Source organism: Etheostoma cragini, chromosome 18, assembly GCF_013103735.1.
Source record: "Etheostoma cragini isolate CJK2018 chromosome 18, CSU_Ecrag_1.0, whole genome shotgun sequence".
NCBI classification, from domain to species: Eukaryota; Metazoa; Chordata; class Actinopteri; order Perciformes; family Percidae; genus Etheostoma; species Etheostoma cragini.
The window spans coordinates 19,338,701-19,359,437 of record NC_048424.1 but is presented as its reverse complement, the minus strand read 5'-3'; the positions used below and the strand labels follow the sequence as shown (position 1 = coordinate 19,359,437).

The window sequence follows — 20,737 nt, the reverse complement described above, 5'->3', positions numbered from 1 at the left end:
TTTGGGTTTCTGTCCTCCCTGAGCTTGTCGTGGTGGCATCATTTTCACATCCGTGAAAGTTCTCCGCAGACGCGACCAAGTAAGCGCTCTTACAGATGTTTGAATGGCTTCCCTTAGGCAACACTGAACAAACGCTATGTGATGACAAGGCTTGTCCTCATACCCATGACTCACAATGACAGAAACAAACACAATGATAATAAAAAGATTGGGAAAAAAGCCAGCTGTATTTTTCAATAGCTTATTAAAGCAGTATTAACTGGTTTTCAGGCCACTTGAAAACAACAGAGCAAGCTGTTAGCAGAACATTGAAGTATGAACGTCTTATAAAGTTGATATGGCTAATATGTTAGCAAACAATTGGCTGTATACATCCAGCAGACCCAATGCAACATTTGTTGAGAGTTTTTTCTCTTAGAGGAAATGTTTGGCTCATGAGCTTCTTAATACTTCACTATGTTCACTAGGGCTGCACGATTTGATATGACATGGTATGATATGATATGATATGTGATTGCATTGCGTTGTATATCGCGATAACGGTAACCGGCCATAAATAAGCAGACACTGAAGTGTAAACATTTCTGCTGCTTTTCCCCTATTCTGCTAAAATACAACTGTTTGTTGAATTTAAAGCGAATTCATCAAAATCATTTCCATCATTCTCTTATTGAACAAAGTGAACATAAAATTGAATAAAAAAGGCAACACTAACAAAAAAGTGTCTTTCTCGATATGTCGCAGTCTTTCGCGATATGTGTATTGCGCCAGTTAATAGTTTGAGATGATGATGAAAGAAAATCTGTATACTGTGCAGCCCTAATGTTCACCAACTAGTTTCTAACTGTCTCTGCCTGCTGTTTGATGCTGGGCAGGAAGTGCATAGCGTATCATAGTGGTTTCTCTAAAACCAAATCTCCCTGTTGTGGCTGAAAATAGGGTTGATGACAACGGTGAGAGTACAGTACAGTGGCTGGCTGTAAAACCCAAAACAACGAGTTCAAGGATGCTAAAAATGTCCCCTAGGACTAAGGGGAAATGTGGAATGGATAGAAAGGTTAATCCCATTCAAATCCACGTAGCAAAATGGTCAGAGTGGCAGCCATTTTTATGTGTACCGAGTAGTTGGGGAAAGTCGCAGAGGTGAGGCCATGCAGCAGTAGAGATCAGTGGAGTAGTATTGTTATGAGGCAGAGTGCTAGTCCCTTAAAGGAACACGCCGACTTATTGGTATCCCCCCCCTATTGACATGTTGTGATCTGTATAGTCACAGGGTGTACAAATAACAAGGTCACATGAGACACAGCGATCTTCTAACCCTATTCTAACTGGGAACTATATTCTCAGAAAGGCGAAGCACTGGTACTACTTGGGCGGAGTGATTTGCTCGCAGCACCTGAGCAGCCCGGTCACGGAGCAGAGAATTCACCTAGAGTTTGTTAAGAGTTGGAGTAATAGAGTCAACAATAACTAGATACTAAAAGCATAGTTTTTAATCATAGGGGTTCGCTGTATTGTAGAAAGCTGCAACAATAAACAGGGGAGTCCAGGTAATCACATAATGTTTCGTAGAATTCCAACCAAAAACTCTGACTGGCTGAATCTATGGACACCTGCTCTGGATATGGATCCAAATACACCTGTAGCCACCTTCAAGAACCACTGTGTGTGCTCAGAGCATTTCACTGAGGATTATTATATGGAATTGGATGCGGCCATCCCGTCGATAGTACAGACTGTTCCGTTATGGTTTCAGAGGACTAATTACTGTAACAGTGGTAACATTAGTAACACTATTACATGAATAAGGTGGTCACTACTATTGCTGTTGTTCTGGGGCTGCATATGTCCCCTGTAATGTTGCTGTGTGGTCACAAACGCACCCCAGAATAAAATGAGCGATGCTAGAGCTGACGCTCATGACTGTAGCCTTTACCTTGCAAATTAATTGGATTCCACATTTACACCACCAGTGTTCGTGATTGTGCTAATTCTCCCCTCGACCTCAGTCTGTTCGGCATTTGGTCTATCGGCTTCCAAAATGTATAACTCCTCGTCTGTGTATTCTGGCTCAAAACTATATTTTCTAGATCTTGGTTTGATACCAAGTACAAATCCTCTGTCAATTCCTGAACCATGATCACCAGTGTTGTTTGCTTTTAGCTAGCTTTTCACATTGGTTTTGTTGAGGGAAGTGAGTGTGCTTTCAGTGTTGCACTAATCACTCCTTCTCTGACTTAGACTTCTCTTTAGTGCTCCTTTTGGGAAATTGAATTTCCAGTAGCTTACAAGACATTAATGTAGAGAATAAGTAGGTATAAAAAATACAGTATAGAAAAAAAAGTATAAAAAATAATAACAATAGCATAAATAAGCATGAATAAAAACAAAGTAAATAAAACAAAAAAACAGTTAAGCGCTGTCAGTAATTGCACGTTGATAGAGTGGCGACCTCTCCTTCCCTTCTTTCCTTTTCTGTTCTGTCTGTTCTGTATGTTTAACTATCTATGTACTCACTCCGCCCAAGTAGCAGAAGTACCAGTGCTTCGCCGTTCTGAGAATATAGTTCCCAGTTAGTATGCGGTTAGAAGATGGCTGTGTCTCATGTGACCTTGTTATTTGTACACTTTGTGATTATACAAATCCCAACATGTAAATAGGAACATGTTGGCGTTATTTTGTCTCTTATTGGGAGCAGTAGCTAGTTGGAACCAGTTACCTGCAGGATCTTTGCTAGGCTAAGCTAACGCTGGGGGTGTCAGGCAGAGTTATAGCACGCACGGAGATGAGAAGGGTATGTATGGACTCGTCTAACTCTGGGGGATACAGTGAATTAGCTAAAGTCCCAATAAGTCGACGTGTTCCTTTAATGAGTCAAATACTCACAAGCCTACTTCCTAATACACTGTCAGTGTCTTGGTTTAAAGGTTGAGTCTTTGTATATGTATGCAAGTGTTCTGCCACATGCATATTTTAAATCAATACAATGAGAAAACCGTAAGACGCACCGGGTGCTTGTGATTTTAGAGAAAACACAGTAACATGATGCTCACTCTTGCAGATGCATCAGTGGCAGCGACCTGCCGATAAATGAGCGTCAAAAAGGCACCACAGGCAGACGAATCTAAGCTCGCTCCGGATGCTCCACTTTCTAATGCTCTGAGTTAAAATGCAAAAGAATCAAGCACGCCTCTCATCTGAGCAGGGCCAGGTTAAGTTAGAGGTGATACACTGAAGTGCAACCCCAAGAGACTTCATAGTGTCTTAGATTACCAAAACTGCCTTTTCTCTCTGCTGTGATTTCATAAGAGGCTATGAGAAATATATCACTGTGTGTGTGTGTGCTCTGGGCTGTGTGTGTGTGCTCTGTGCTGTGCTGTTACAACACTGATCTTTAGCACTGATCCAGAAGTCTGAGGGCAACAACACTTGTCATTAAAGACATGTCATTCAGCACAGTGAAGAATCCTGTTAGTAAACAAACCCATGGCAACCACGGGACACACACTCTCTCACGCTCTCTCCCAAGGTTACACACACACACACACACACACACCACGGAGCAGCACGCTTATTCTAAACTAGTTCCTATCTTGTCATCTGCCTGGATATGACCCAGAAATACAGTCACTGGAACAAATAGGCCACTGTCATATTAATCTCCACCTCTGTAAATGGATGGAAATATGATGTGGTGCGTTCACAATAAGCCATGTCTCCCTGCTTCCGCCTTCCGCCCCCCCCCCCCCCCCCCCCCCCCCCCCCCCCCCGTGTGTGTCTACTGTACGTCTCTTCATCTATCACTCACAACGATAACTTGACCTTCCACTTAGGCAAAAAAAACTACCTCTTTTTCACAGCGAGCAAGGAGTAAAACATAATGTAACATAATGGAAAAAAAAAGGATCTCAGACGCTGTAATTGCACGCTCAATTCAAAAAGACATAAACAGTTGAAGGGAAAAGCAAAGCAGGGAGAAAAAAAAGCTGTTTTCACGTGCAGATATTCTCAGTGAAAAGCTTTGAATGGAGGAGTCTGACTGAAATTACAGAGGTTCTGTAATTGCAGCTTCAGATAAAGCTCAGCGCTTGGCAGGTAGAGTAGGAGTCTGCAGAGATGTGCCCTCATTTCTACACCGACACGGCGCTCGTGCACGTGTCTGAGAGTCCTTTTAAGCATTCATGCATGCTTGAGAACGAAGTCAGTTTGTGTGCACACTTGTTTGTTTGTGTGTCAGACATGCCCTGTGTGTGCGTGTATGTGTGTGTGCGCGCAAGAGAGGGGAATAGATTTGAAGGGTTACTTAGCGTTCTGTCTTAAATGGTGTGCAGTGACAGGAAGACAAGACAGGCTGTCCTTGCCAAAATCACCTCTACACATGGTGCTCACACACACACACACACACACACACACACACACACACACACACACACACACACACACACACACACACACACACACACACATGTCTGTAAAGCCAAATCAGTTTTCCCGTTGCTACAGCAACAGCATACTTTTATGTCAACTGCAACCTAGTTACTATGGAGATATGTATACAAGAGAAACTCTGCTGCTGAAGTCAAGGGCCAGATGACAGCATAGCGTGAGGGTATACACACACACACACACACACACACACACACACACACACACACACACACACATACACACACACACGCACACACGCACACACACAAAGAGTTCAGGTTCACAAGCTGGTCAAGGAAAGCATAAAGAGCTCCCATATTCTCCGCTATAATCTCAATCAGCTAAACACGCAAAGCCAGAATTGATCCTCGCTGTTTGTCCCCCGCCCCCAACACCCTCGGGCAAGATGAAATCTAAAGTCTGCTGGCATCTGTGTTATTAAATCCTCCAGTATTAATTTAGCACTAATTGAGTGAGGGGATTCATTCCCCATTTACCCCGGGTATTTAATGGAGTAAAATCTGGATAGGAAAGCCAGTATAAAAGACTGTATCAAGACTTAAATCAAAAGCGAAATGCTGTTCCCACCAGGGAAGCGCACATCGTCTGAGTGAAAGAGAACTATGAAAGCTGAGATCATCAACTATTGATAAGGCCGAATCTGGTACAGCTGTAGACAAAATACAGAATATGTTTGACTTCAAGTTGGATATTCCTGCAAACGGCTGATAACTGTCTGGCTCTGAAACAAGTTACAACCACACATGACAGAATGAATATTAGGGCTGTGTGCTGCATTTAGCATATGGCTGAGGGGGTATTTTACCATATAAGTATTCAGAAAATGATTGATATGAAGTGATTTTTTTTCAAATGGGTCAAATTGAGCAAAAATAAATTTTATAATAAACCCTACACAAGGATATTAAAACAATAAAGAATCAATATGAGGAATATTATATATCATAGCAACTACTGTTGCTTTCGGTTACATTAAAGAAATGTTGAACTTTTGAGAAATCATAGAATCATATGGATAGCTTTTGTTTCAGTATGGCCTAGCTGTACCACTGACAACTATTTTTTTCATATGTTGTTTTCTGTGTATCTAGAAAGCTTGATCAAATAGCTAATATACACTATGAGATAATAACTTCATGACTGAGATAATGGAAATTGCTTAATAATAAAATATGGCCTTACACTTATGGAGAACTGCTATTCAGCTTCCACTTTTGCTGCCAGACTCTCCACTCTGCTGCTCTTTTTTATGGCAAAAAACAAATCCTATCACTATGTCTTCAAATGTTTAAACAACACAGAGTAGCGTTGATTTCCATGAAAATCCATCTTTTGGCTGAGCGCACAGAAATCACGATGCAGGTTCAGCAGATAGGGATTTTAAATGAACGAAATAAGCTAAAACTCTTTAATGTTGTATTAAACGAGCAGTCCCAACACAACTTTTCATTTGCCAATTCTGATTAGGTCAGAAAATATTATCAAAGAATAACAATCAATAATAAAGTATCATGTTTGATGGACAAAAATTAAAAAAGAAGGTTTCTCTACACAACTGCTGATTTCTTTACCTGGCTCCGGTCTTTATCCACCTTCTTGAAGCACTTGTTGAGCGACAGATTGTGGCGCACGGAGTTCTTCCAGCCAGTGGGGGCGCTTGCAAAGTAAGGGAAGTGCTCCAGGATCCAGCCGTAGATATCCTTCACCGGCAGCCGCTTGTTTGGCGCGTCCTCGATGGCCATGAAGATCAGACAGCTGAAGGAGTAGGGCGGTTTCCTGTTGCCGCCTGCTGCCAAGTCGTACGCCGAGTGTGCATCGCCGAGTAGGGGGTCGTCCGGGGAGGGAGACGAGGAGGGCGAGCGCTGGTGCTGACCGTCGGGGTCCTGCAGGGGCGAGACGCTCCGCAGCCCCGAGTGGCTGAAGCTGTTGAGGAGGTCGGTGCTCTCGTGGAGCCAGGAGAGGCTGGTGAGCTCCTCGTCCTCGGCCTTGGAGAAGGAGGCGGACAGGGACAGCGAGAGGTCGGCCGCCTCGGCCTCCGACGCTGCGGTGGCGGCGTCCCCCTGCCGATACGGCGGGCTCATACCCTGCGAGGCACTGGCTCCACTACTGGGGCTCTGGGCCTTCTTACTGGGGGGCATGGTGGGTCCCATCCAGCCCCGGGCTCACTCCTGAAGACGAAGACAGCAGAAAGAGGAGAGAGCGTAGGGTTGGAGAGAGTGAGGAGCAGGGAAAGAGGAAAAAGAGAGAGAGAAAAAAAGAGGTCAGCTTGTGAAATTCAGTTGGCTTCTCGCATAAAGCCTTCATTTTTGTAAAGGCCAAAGGGTGGAGACACGCAACAAGATTTTTGACCACATTCCCAATTAGGCTGTGTTAGATCTGAGGGGAAAAGTATACATCATCATATTTTCTCTGGAGCTTTCTATCCAGTTCTGACTGGGGATGGCAAATTTAGTGCTTCATTGGCTGTGGAAATCTTGCCTTGCACAACTACCCTCTAATTACTAGCATACCAGTAAAGTATTGACATTACACGGTGTTGCTGTCATAACGCATGAATACCGCTAAAGGTCTACTAGTTGTAAGGTCACTGACACGACGCCGGTGCTTTGACATCTCTACAGCACGAGGAAAATGGCAAAAGTTGGAACCATGGATGAGTGCCGAATGATCCTTAAATGCTTTGCTACGATATACAGTGGCTTGAATAAGTTTACACACCTATGCTAAATTTGATTAAAGAAAGGAATAAAAAACAATCTTTTGGAAATTGATCTTAATGCCTTAATTCAAAAGAATTTAGGAAAATTCAACCTTTTAAGGGAACCAATTTTCTTTGTGAATGAATATTGTATTGTTAATAAATAAATGTTCTTCCTTAAATACAGGGGGCATAAGTATACACATCCCTATGTTAAATTCCCAGTTATTTCATGGATCCAGGATACTATGCATCCTTGCCTTTAGAATTAAAATAAGCCCATATCATCACATACCCTTCACCATACCTAGAGATTGGCATGGTTTTATTTCAGTTAGACTAATAGCTGGTTTGATTTGCATTGACAGATGATCTTATGTAAAAGTTACCCCGGCCTATCTCAATGTATGGTGAAGGGTATGTAAACTTCTTCAAGCCATTGTAAATTACAAATAGTTTCCAATGGTCCGCCTTAGTTCCACAGCACGTTATCACAGGTGATTCCGATCCAGAGATTTGCAGAGCAAAGAAAGAAACAAGTTAAGAGTGCAATTTCAAAACCAGCCCTATTCTAATCAGGCCATAATTCCCCTAACACACGAGTAATGCTCTGCTCATTAGACCCAGGCAGAGTGTGGTAACTGAAGAGGAACAGGTCTGAGTATCGCACCAAAATCAGACGGCTCACAAGTAGGCCTTTGATTGTCCTCCATCGCAGACAGCTGTGGGAAGGACCCAAGCAGCCGCCACAGCTAAATGTAATCTGCTCCAATCACCCTGTGAACATTTTTAGGAGTCTGGACACAAATACACACCCTCGCTAGGATGCACATGCACATGCACACACACACACACACACGCACGCACGCACGCACGCACGCACGCACGCAAGTGAATTGACATAGACACATATTCCAGATGCATACATAAATAAACGGATACAACAAGGTTGCAACACACACATGCACGCACGCACGGAAGCACGCACGCACGCACACACGCACGCGCGTAAACACAAAGATGTTCTGGCTGGCCCCTGTGTAGCGCGATCGCTCTCTAATCCAAGGTGATCATGGGCCGATCTGTCCCCTCACTCTGCCTGATTGACTGACAGCTGTCACCCATGGCAACCGGCTGTGCCGTGACAACTGTCAGTTTGCCACAGCTCCGGCCATCCTGTCACCATGACAACAGAGCAAAACAACTCAGCTCCTCTCCGGTTCTGCTTCCCCCCCCCCCCCCTTCCTCTGTGTCTGTCGCTCTTCCACCTATTATCTTTTCACTTTTCTACCATCGCCGTTAACTCTGCTTAACAGCGTTGATAGGCTGTAGTGGAAGGACGGAGCTAAATATAGAACTGTGATGTATGGCTACTGCGCTGTTTCTCCCTGCGTATAGTCGGCCAACCTATGGTCAACCCCGCTGTTCCATCAGACTCTCTTGGCAGTGCGGGGAAACGCTCGCCGGAGCTGGAAAATCTTTGATCTCCTCTCCTTCTCTTCTCTTCTCACACTTCCTGACAGCACGTGCGCTCATTCAACAAGCTGTACCTGTCTGAGGTACGGCGTTGTTGCATCAATATTGACTTTGAGCATAATGAATTCAAATTGCCCCGGTGACGATAACGCTGCAGCTGAAAATAGTGAGTGCATAATCAAAGAGATGGGCGAGGTGGAAAGGGTGTTTGACAGGCTTTTCAAGATGTGTGTGTGTGTGTGTGTGTGTGTGTGCGCATCTCTTTGTCAGAGTGTATTTATGCGTGTGTTTGACAGGCTTATCACGGTGTGTGTGAGTGTGTGTCTTTGGAAGGAAGTAAGGGCATCGTAGCGACATTGTTCCTGGTAGGAGTCCACTGGAATGCAGAGATGGCTCCGATGCTCTCTTTCTCTCCATCTCCTCTTCCTCCTCCTTGTTATGTTGCCATAGCGGCAAGGGGGCCATGAAACATTACGGCTGACAGTAAAGTCATCTCATTTTACTGTTGCTATGACAACAAACTCCTCACTGTTGGTTGGGGCCAGCGCGAGCTGCCGCCCAAGCCTCGTGCCTGAGTGCGTGTATGGGTAGATAGATGTGTGTGTGTGTGTGTGTGTCTGTGTGTGTGTGTGTGTGCCACCATATCTCCCATGGGCTCTCATAAAGCTCTTAACTTGCTCAGCTCAAAAACAAACTTTCATGCAACTTCTACAGCGGCCCCTCAGGATCAACTGCTAAAGGACAAAGGCAGATATCACTCAAGTTCAGACTAAATGATGCCTGCTGTGCGTGTGTGTGATTGCGTTTGTTTGTTTGTGTGTGTGTGTCTGTGTGAGAAGCGTCTTCACATTTGTTTGACAGATGGGACTGTGCTATTCTCTCTGTCTTCCTTATTTGCTGGATCTCCTTTGTTTTTGCATGCTTTGTTTTGATTTGTGTTTGTCTCTGTTTGGCATGTCCACACTTGGCTAAGCGTGTGTTTTTTTCCAACTCTGCGTTTGCATCCGACTGTAAGTACACTCTCTGACTATCAGCCTATAAGTACACTCTATATCTAAGTGCCTGTGCATACCGGTGCAGCTGTAATCTGCCTCTGTGACCCTGGCACCACACCGGCTCTGTTTGGTGGAACACGTATAATATGTCGTTTTCATTTCTCTCGATTGATACAATGGATGTAAACACAGACTTTTGATAACCTTGTTGAGTTTGTTTGGGATCATGGGAGTTGTTGTCAGTATTGTTAACCGCCACTACCGGTTAAAATGCATCTGTTCACGGACGAGCTAATCTGTATTTAGTCACGTCATGTCATTCAGATAAAACTGCAGTGTTACGGTACTCCCCGCCCCTGGGAGACTTACTTTGCCGTTGGGGGTGGGGGTGGGCAGCATCTAAGCATTTCTTACAATTTTTTCCATAGCACATATTGTTGCCTTTAAAGTAATAATTCAACATTTTAGGGAAATACACTTTTGCTTTCTCGCAGAGAGAAGAGAAGATTGATGAGAAGATCAATATCACTCTAATGTGTGTACTGTATCAAGCCATCACCAGCAGCCAGTTGGCTTACTAGAGTCTCCACTGGTTGCCTGGCAACCTCACAATGAGGCCAAGACAGGGAGTGACTGCACCTGGCCAAGAAATAGTCTGGTACATATAACCAGCTTATAAAACCGCAACTAGTCATTTTTAAATTTCTAACCCTAAACCCTAGCGGTTTCCACCCTGGTGCAAGTCTCTAATGCTAAGCTAAGCTAATATCTCTATCTACAAGCAAGAAAACAAATAATTCTAGTTCCCAAACTTACATTACACTTACATTAACAACTTAGCAAACTCCGTCCACTGATAAAGACGGGGTGATGCAGGTGAAGGTTCTAGAAAATGTATCTTTTAACTGGCTACACCTGCAGTTCAGACACGGCGTAGGATTGTGTCCCAGTGAGTCCCAGGTGAGCGGTGAGCTTTTGCTCTGGGACTGTTGTTGTTCCCGTTAGTTTTTGGAGCCGGCACAGCGCTGTGAAACGATAATCTCCTGTCAGCTGTTATCAGAGGGAAACGAGAAATAAAAACAGAATCTATCAAAACGAAACTGGTGATCCACTCAATGACAGTCACTAAGTTGCTTCCTGTATGTGGGTATTTTAATTAAATAGAAACATAGACAGGTGATGATCCATTTTTGTGCAAAACATAGAAAAAGAAGCCCTATTTTGACGTCTGTATGGAAAAAGGAAGCGGTTAGTGTCACGCTTCATGTTTTCTGTTTTATTTTGAAAGTTCTCTGTTCTTCCTTGTGTTGTCTTGGATCTATCCTGTTGTAGATCTTCCCACCTGTGTGATTACTTGTCCCCAACCTGATGTGTTGCACCTGTGTCTCACCGTCTCCCCTGTCTTGTGTATTTAAGTGCAGTGTCCCCCCTCACCCCAGAGAGATTGTCTGCTTCTTTGTATTCAGCCTTTGAGCCTTTTTCCTTGTGTCCTGTATTCTGAGTTCTTAGCTTACTAATAAAAGTATTGCTCTTGTACCTGAGTACGTGTGTCTGTGGGTCCATTTTCCTGTGTGTGTTATAGTTAGGGGATGAGTCCAACTACAGAGCGAGGTGGCAGGGTGGTGCAAAGTTAACAACTTGCTCCTCAACACATTAAACAGGAGGTCCATGAGTTCACATCAGCAAAAGAGGATATGGCGTTCCCCCCCCCCCCCCCCCCCCCCCCCCGCAGGGTAGTGCGCTGTTGTGGGAGTGTCATTTAAATGACCCACTTGTGTGACGTCCCGTTGAGCTGATAAACCCCCCAATGTAGCACAAACAGCCTTTTTATTTCACCATTACCGTTTTCTGTCAGATTTTCTGTATAGATCATTTTACAGAAAAAGCAAGAGTAAAAAAAGAGGGAGCGATTTGTTGATAGACACCGTCAGCTGTTACACAAAAATCTCGGGCAGTTCAGTGCTTTTCCGACCTCTGTTGTGGCCAACAAGGGTTTTGCCACTAAGTAATGATTTGCAGAGGGGTCAAATACGTGTTTTCCTCATTAAAATGCAAATCCATTTGTAACATTTTTTACATGCGTTTTTCTGGATTTGCATGTTATTCTGTTAATTTCACTGTCTTGTACTGGAGCCTACTGCAATATTAGCCAAACTGACTTTCAGAGAAATCCCCAACTCATGAGGTTACAGAATCCCCAAAGACCACATCAATGCAGAAACATAAAAATAACATAAAAACCAAGACAGGCTTACGACATGCAGTCAGCAGCGCCTTTATGCTCTGCTCTGGGCCTCGGCAGACTGAAACGACTCTTACAACTCTGTTGGTTTGATCGCAGCTCGTGGCATATGTCGCGCGTCGCGTCCTGCTGCTCTTCGCTTGCCTGTCAGTCTTTACTATACAGCCCAATATAGCCAGTGCCATGAAAACAATCCCCCTATCCAGGAATGTTGTAGTAATAGTAGTGTAGGAGATAGCGGCGGAGAATGCAATAGTAGCTGGTCGGAGTTATTACTTTGCAGAAGGGGCGAGCTGAACCTTGTGGCTCCTCTGGCCACAGTGATAAAGCAGAGAGTCAGATGCACCGAGGCAAAACTAATCTGGAGTTTTGATGACAAAAGGACGACCTTTATCCCTCCTACACATTCGCTGGATGGATGGATGGAAGGGGGAGAGGAAGACCAACATAGAGAAGGAGAAAATGAGAACTCTCTCAGAGACGGGGAAATAATAACTTCTGCAGCATATATGTCAACGCCGGTTGCAGGAAGCCTTGTGATGTTCTCCATTTTCAGACCATGAAATCACACCCAACCCCACATCCCCCCCCCCCTCCCCCAGCTGAATTTCCTGCTTTTCCCTAACAACAAATGTCAGGATTCCAGAGGGCTTTAAGGAGGCATAGCAGGACCAATCACATCCTATGAAGTCTGACTGTGTCTTCATTTTTATATCATCCACAGCAGCAAAGAGTTATTGCATAGAGTTCAGGGGTCAGGGTGTCCCAGAGGACTTCTCCTGACCCCCGCCCCCCCTCCTCCCCGTCCCGTTTGCTGCTCTTGGCTGCCTGGCAACTCACACACTCCCACACGCACGCAAACATAAACGTTCACACAGTCAGACCCACACAAACACACACCGGCTTTCTTTGCCATTTCCTCCGAGGACTGATTTGGTGTGTGTAGACCGAAGGAGGCAAATATACCACCAGAGCAATACTGAATGTTTTATTATACTTGAAAAGCAGCCATTCAAACAGTAGCTTTTTCTCTACTGTATGGGATTGAAAATTGAAATATTTAGGTTTTGGACAACTGATTAGACAAAATACGCAATTTGAAGGTTTCTTTGGCTCTGGGAAATTCTTGACAAATGCTGTTTTTTCCGAATGCAACATTAACAAAATAAAAATATATACAGTATATAATGCACATTTTATCGTATTATTATCATTGATTAATCCGAAACATAATTGAGAGATTAATAGCTAATGAAAATAGTCATTAGTTGCTGACCCGTTAGAATATATATTGTCCAGAGTACAAAATCTGGCATAGCTGTAATGTATAACGTGTAAGAAACTTAATTATTGGGGGTTACGTTAAAATGTGTCGAGGCCCTTGTTTTGCACCCTAAACATTATTTAAGTTTAAGTACAGAGCCTGGTCTGCTAGAGGATTAAACATTGCCCCTCTGTCTATTGGCAAACCAACTAAGCAGATAATAAGCACATAATATACATTATATTTAGGGGAACAGAGTCCCAGAACTTTCAACTTGAAAAATGATAGCACAAAACACATCAATGGGGCCACTGCCTATGCTTTAGGAACAGCACTGTACTGTTCTAATAAAAAAGTGGATGTATACACACAGCAACTATGAGGAAAAAGCTCAGAAAGGATATGTGTAATGTATGGTGCCAGGAAATCAAATACTCCCAGTGAATAATTCAAGACGACACAGACACACACAGACACACACACACACACACATGGCCTCCGTCCTCCAAAGTAGGCTAACCAACAAAGCAAACAGACATTTGCATCAGGCAAGTTTGGTGTGATTCATCAGAAGCCAGCGATCATGAAGTCACGCTCATCCTCGCTCTCTGAGGATGGCGAACAATCAGACTCAGATCTCAGATGTGCACATACACACACACATACGCAGACACACAAAAGCAAAAGAAGGTTGCGATTGTGGACGCTTGAAGGTGACTTGTGTGTGTGCGCAGCCTGGAGGTCCCTTGGTAACTGGCAGGGATAGTGTGTGTATGTGTGTGTGTGTGTTTGGTTGGCCTGACTGCAACAGTCAGGTCAAGCTTATAAAAAGTCCAGGCTCGGGGCTCTGGACTTCAATGGTAATGACCGTGACACACCACATGCAATCACACGTACATGCACACTCACTCAGTTACTCGCTCGCTTGGTTGCTCATTCAGTCAGGCCTTTATTTTCTCACTCAGATCAGGTCAAGTCAGTGCGCTCTCCTGTCGTAGCATTCAACATGTGTTGTCTGTGTTCAAAAACATCATTACCTTTACTACTGTGAGATGCCAATAGGGTCAGTTTCTTTTTTGGATTTGAAACTGCTAAAATATCCAGCTCTGATAAGCTAAGAGGTTCACAAATATATTATTAAGAATCATCTCACTTTCAGCAAAAGAGCAATTAATGGACAACACATGCAAATTCGCTGGCTTCTCATTTTAACCCGGCACTGCTCATTGCTGTTAAAATGACAAATGTAACGGCGGAAGCTCATTTGTTAGAGAGAGAAACCAAGCTCTTTAGGAGCACGCAATTACTGTGGAGCGTGTTTTCACGATTTAACAGGACCAAAGGAGCAGGGGGGGTCTCCTCTTGTGAGACCATCAGCTAATTTATGAATTCGTAGAAATAGTTGAACTTATGGGAAATACAATTATTAATTTTCTTTAGTGCAGAGATAGAGGGGGGGACACAATTTGATTAGCTTAGCATTAGCATGTTAGATCTTGTAAATCTAGATGGCAACAAGAAGAGTAAAATTGCTCACTGTCACTAGCCCCTGTCACACAAAGATTTCGCAATAGCGCCGCAATCCGCAACGGTCGTCTGTCATGCCGGCGTGGCTTATACACACAGAACCCAGCAAAGATGGAATAATCCCCCGGCATTCAGGGCTCAAAAGAGGCATGATGTGTAACACAACAGCGTTGGCTTCCAGTGTGTGTGAGCCGATCAGCTCCACTGCTCAACCACACTAACCTGATCGGACCCACAAACCGCAACTTTAAAGTGTGTATTATAGTAGCACACCTGTCAAAGAGAGAGGACAGAGAAGGGAGAGGGGGAGAGAACGAGTGGATTACAAAGGTGCGCAATTGCACGCAACGTTTCTGTAAGTTATAATTAACTTTGTCTACTTAAAACACAGCCTTGTCACTTTTTGACCTGCCTGTGGGTCAACTCGGGAACCCTACTGTATGTAGTCCCGCCACGCCGGCTGTCCCTTTCACGCGGACGTTGGCTCGGCTCTGTTACGACTCTAACTACCTCTACAACTACTCCGTTCCCCCATGCCGTCTTTGTAACTTTCACACAGGCGGCGAAACCACTTTAAGGCGCATAAATCCCACCTTGAACAGGCTGTGTGAACTTGGCTACTGTAACCACCTTTACCTCCTTTCCTCCCTCAATCAGTGCCTCCCTCACTCCCTCTAAGGTCTCCCTGTCTTTTCTCTTTGACAGTGAGCAGGTCCCTGTTGGCGCTTTGTGCTCTTTTACCATATTGTGGGAAAGGAGAAACAGACAGAGAGAGAGAGAGAGAAAGAGAAAGAGAGAGACTGCTAGAAACACTATACGATATCAAAGCGGCCATTGCACAGCCAACAGAGCTTTGATAGCGGGCGGGGAGGGGTGCGGGTCAGGGAAACGCAAGGAGAACGGTACAGTTTAAAGAAGGGAGCGTGATCTATCAGAATTCCCACATTGTGGAAAGAGTAGGGTGGTGGAAGCTTTGAGGGGGGCGGGGGGGGACCAAACAGGGCTCCCTTTCTGTGTCTGTCTGACTCCCTCTTTCTCCTCTGGCTTTTCCACTTATCTTTAACAAACAGCAGCTCAGGCACTCAGCCACTGGCCGACAGTTTGTCCCAACAACAAAAAACCATGGCAACAACCACTGGAAGAGCCTGTCCGCTTCCAAAAGGTCCGCCCTCTCTGGCTTCTGTAACTCACTCTGCTCTTTGAGCCTTGTGCAAATTTGGTTGAAATGGTAGATTGGAATCAATAAGCAAATGAGGTAAAACTTGGTGACAGAATTTTGGGATCGAGGGAGTGCACACCCTCATGTTTGGTTGAGAAATTATATCGAGATGGAAGAATTTTATTAGATCATCTTTGGCAGAAAATAAATGTCTGGTTGAGAGGAGAAAGTGGGATTTGAAAAAGAGAAAAGACGAAGAAAGGGAGTGAGACAGCAGTTTGTCAGTAACCTATACAGTCCTGCCTTTGCTGACGATACTTACACGGCATCTGCTGATGATACAACTCTGCTTACATCCTTCACTCCTCCCTCCCACTCCTACAAGCTGTTTTTAACACTACTTAAATACCTTATGTCAACTGAAGTGTGTTCTGAATGCTGACAAAACTAAATTCAGAAAAACTAAACTAAAACTAAATTGTTTACAAACTCACAAACTAGCAAAAAAAGGGAAAAGTGACATGAGGAATGACACTACTATGGGACTTTCAAGTGCTTCTCTTCATCAGGCATGTTTTAGCACCGCGCTGAGTAGTTAATATGCATGTTTTATCCTATTAAATAATACATTACATCCAGAAAGTATTTAATCCGGACTTTTTTCAAAGGACATCAGTCTTATTTTTAGTTATCTGAATATTTGCACAATCCCAACAGATGAACTGTGCATCAACTCTATGTGAAATATTCTATTTAAAACAAGGTAGACTAATTTTTTTTGCTTTTTTTACTGTCAATGTTTGTGTAGTGCTAGTCAATACTTTTTCGACCTTCAAGAACTTCGGCGTCTGTTATAAAGGGATACTTTGCAGATTTTGAAGCAGCTCTGTGTCATCTTTGTGTGGGCAGAGTGTGCAGCTGAGAGGTGTGTGTGGCTTCCCACTGTGGCATTAGCGCAAAAGGCTCCCCGCGGTGCGGAGCAGCAGAGGTCAAGGGGGGAGGGGGGGGGGGGGGGGGGGGGGGGGGGGGGGGGGGGGGGGGGGGGGGGGGGGGGGGGGGGCAAGATCCACCCAATGACGCGAGATCACACTACAGCTAAAAAAACAGTTCCTCTGCACACATTGCCATGACATAGAGTTGGATTTTAATTTGCAAAAGAAGGCAAAAGATATTATTTTGGTATCAATCAAACCTCAGGTACCAGTATCACAATTTTCTTTTTATAGGTTAACTGTTGTTGAGTTATAAAAAGTTTAAAAAAACAATGTTATAAAAACACTGTGTTTCTGTTTTATGCATGATGCAGCCAGGATAGGGTAATACGCATTTTGTCTGCGAAGAGGTCAAGATGGCCCATTTGTTTCTCACCTACCCCCTCTCTTCCTCTAACAAATTGATCAGGTCAAGCCTGGCATTTAACATATGGAAAGGAGCCTTCGGCTTCACACCAGGAGGTGGCCTCCTGTCTCCTGCCCCCTGGATTCTTAGACTAGGCTAAGACAATGCAATGTTGATTAAACTGTATTGATGTTAGAGTTTTACATTTACATGATAGAACCTTCTGATATGTGACCAAAGACGACCCTAAAGGGGAAGAGTTTAGAGGTTTGTAAGGAAGGTGTGTGATTAAGGAATAATCAGGACTGGTCTCATGTGACTCCATCAGGGGGAAGCATGGATCCGGTCCGCTGTCATGTGCATTGTTATCATGTTGTTTGTGTCGTATTGTCTTTGTCTTATAATCTTCATCATGATCTTCCATTAAAACCTTTTCTTAATTCTCAATGGGACCCCAGCCTCTTTCTTGAGAGATCTAACGAATACGAAGTTAGAAAATTCTAACACTGTCTATTGGATACATTATTTATAACATTTAGTAGAGATATCCATGATCCCCGGGGATAAATCGCACTGACTTTGGTAATTGCTCATGTTGCCCTGTCATAACTTTTTATCTAGAGCAAAAATCATCTATTCTACAGTAAATGTGTCCAACAGGCTGGTCTATGACCAAATAACTGCAAAACTAATGACATTCCCATCAGCCTCAGCAGCACTTTGTGTTTAGGGTCAATCCGTTAACAAACACGGTGAACATGGTAAACATTACACCAGCTGAACATTACCGTTGTCATTGTGTTAGCAAGCATTAGCACTTAGCCCAATGTACCGCTGTGCTACAGCTTCACAGAGCCCCAAGCATTGCTGTAGACTCTTGTTTGACATTGACATGTGTGACATTATCGCGCTAATACGAAAGTATAACAGCACAGAAAGATGAATGGGAGATGACATGCAAACAAAGACTCCTGGTCGGAATTGATCCGGAAACATTGCACTACATGGTAGAGACAAAACCATTTTGATTTGACTTTCTCAGTTCTTTGAATGTAATGGGAGTCCATTCCAGGAGCAGCGTGCATACCACTAAAAAAAGACCATTGAAGGACTAAGCCATTTTTACAATAAATAAATGAAAAAATACTCCCTTGTAATGGATTGCCTATTTGAAACATGTTTCAAATCTGAAATGCTGAATGGAAAGAATTGGCCGCCGGAGAAGTAGAAGAAGCTTGTGGAAAGGAGTGGGCGCAAATGCATAAAAGGTTTGGTTGAAATCAGGTTTTCCTCTGCCGAGACTGAATGGATGCTCCTAGTGCCATTCTGGCACTTGATTAAGTTGTTTTATATTCACATGCATCACCCGTCCTTGTCTCCAGTGTAGCACTAAGCTGCGTTACAGACTGTACCTCGGTCTCTCATCAGTGTCCCCTTCTATGCCTTGACTGACAGCCACCCTGTCCACTGCTCAACTTCCTCCATGCTTCAGTTTTCCACATAAATATATAACGGCACAATTACGGTTTGCTGTCCCAGGATTTGTTTCTGTCATCTGTCCCTAAGGTCAGAGCAGAATTAGGCAAAAGTACCTTTATGTACTCCGCTCCCTCTTCATGGAACTGGCTGCAAAATGACTGATGCAGCTGAAAGCTGTCTCAGTGAGTTTAAACAGTTAATGAAGGATCTTGCAGCGGACTCAATAAGGAGCTGTCTTTGCTTTGTTTAGTCACGATTTAAATAGGTTTGGCAATGAGCCTGCTGGTTTCTTGACGCTGAAGTGTTGCCTATTGGATTGCTTATAAAGCAGTCTTTCGACTATGTGGCTTTGATTGTATTTTGCTTGTATGTGTGTTTTTTTTACTCTCAGAGACGTTCATGTTTGTCTGGATGCTGGGACTTGGCCGGCCTCCATTGATGGAGATTTTTAATCTTCGGGGCTCCCCAGTTTAAATAAAGGTTAAATAACATTTGGAGAGAAGCTCCTCTTCACATTGACCCTTAACCACTTTGCCTCCCAGTCTGTCCACATCCAGCTTGAATTGTCTCACAAAGAAAAGATATGATTCCTTGTTTCCTCTCGCGCCCTCTCCCTTGCATTTTCCTATCAGTGGATCCAGAGAGTTGCAGTGAACAAGAAAGGGGATGACCGCAAGTGCAAATGACAGGAGTGGACAAGAGAGAGGGGTTTAAAAGAAAGAAAGGGTAGTTATATCCTACGGTCATTAGCAGCATTTCAAAGTCACCCCGTCTTTCAGCGTATGCTGTTTGACAGGCCCTGCCAACAGAATTAGGGATGTGGGATGATGGTGCCGTGATTAGATGTGTAACTCAGGGGAGAGACAGGGCCTGATCCATGGTACAGCAGCACGAAGAAAAGGGAGGGGGACCAGAGCTATGATAACCCCGGACTTAAGAGGTGGTCCGTCATTGATTAGATAACCCCGGAACTCTCTATTTCAATGCACAGACGTCATGCAAGTGTGCCTGATAAACACCAACCACAGGCTCCCCTGGTCCCCCAGATGAGTGAATTGAATTCCCAAATTACCAGGCTTAAGATAACATACCTGGCTAAATTGCGTCTCTTTACAGGTCTCAAATCTCTTAGTAGATATTCATCAAAGGAAGTTTCACTCCTGATGCAGAGAACACAGAAGATGGGAAGAACAACACGTAGTGTGGTTCATATTAAGGCCTCTGATCTGCTATCTCAAGTCCCTGGTTTTCCGCTACGTTCATTTAGCCAGGGGTGATTTGTACAAGAAAAGGGGGGGGGCAAAATAAGTGGCGAAGCTTTCTTGTCAGCTGGAGATTTCTACAGAAAAGTGGAGGGCAACTGATGCTTTATCTGCTGCCAGTCTTTCAGCCTTTTATGATAGCACAACGCGATCCCGCTTTGATTGAGCTTCAATGCAACAATTGTACAACCTTGTAGCTTTCTCCACATTACTACCTTACATACTTGCCGGTCATCTTACAGCGTCCTTCCTGACATCGACAGTCTGAAGATTCCATGTGCCTGGTGCCAAATGTGTGCCATTAATAGTGGTGCTTGTCGGATAAACTAATAAAAGGCTCCATCTGTTGGCTGCAGAATAACTCAAAGACACACCCGGTCCAACATTGATAGCGTCGGGTAACAAGATCCGGTGCTAATACGACCCTGGTGCCCAAAACGGATGTAAGAGGCAAAAGAAATGTCACTGCATGTGACGCTAGTTAACTAGCCTACTGTTAGCTAGCAGCTGGATTAAACACGGCTACACTGCTCACAGGTACACAGTGTAGAAGTGTGACTGTATTTCACTGTAGAGGATTTCAACAGCGGGATGTCCAACAGTCTAACGCTGGTGGTGCTCATGGTGCATTTAAAGTTATTGTAAAATACCCGTTTCCCATCTAGTGGTTGTCTTTGTAGTTTACCAGAAATTTGCTAGTGTTAAGTTATTTTCATAATATTTTTAATTATTCTTTTGACTTTGACCATATGGACTTAGCAATAAACAAGCTGTTCTTAAATGTCGCTGAATGTCATTTTGTGCTCCTTTTTTTTTTTTAAATACACTGTATAATAATAATGTATACC

General features: G+C 43.9%; 1 protein-coding gene across 3 annotated transcripts in view; it reads right to left on the bottom strand.

Annotated features, from left to right (window-relative positions):
- ches1 (checkpoint suppressor 1) overlaps window positions 1–20,737 on the bottom strand; it is a 68,573-nt gene that overhangs the window by 28,319 nt on the left and 19,517 nt on the right. For all 3 annotated transcript variants that reach the window (XM_034899844.1, XM_034899843.1, XM_034899845.1), the window contains one exon: window positions 6,021–6,617. In XM_034899844.1, coding sequence (XP_034755735.1) covers window positions 6,021–6,599 — 579 coding nt within the window. In that variant the 5' untranslated portion in view covers window positions 6,600–6,617. The remainder of the gene's footprint in view (window positions 1–6,020; window positions 6,618–20,737) is intronic.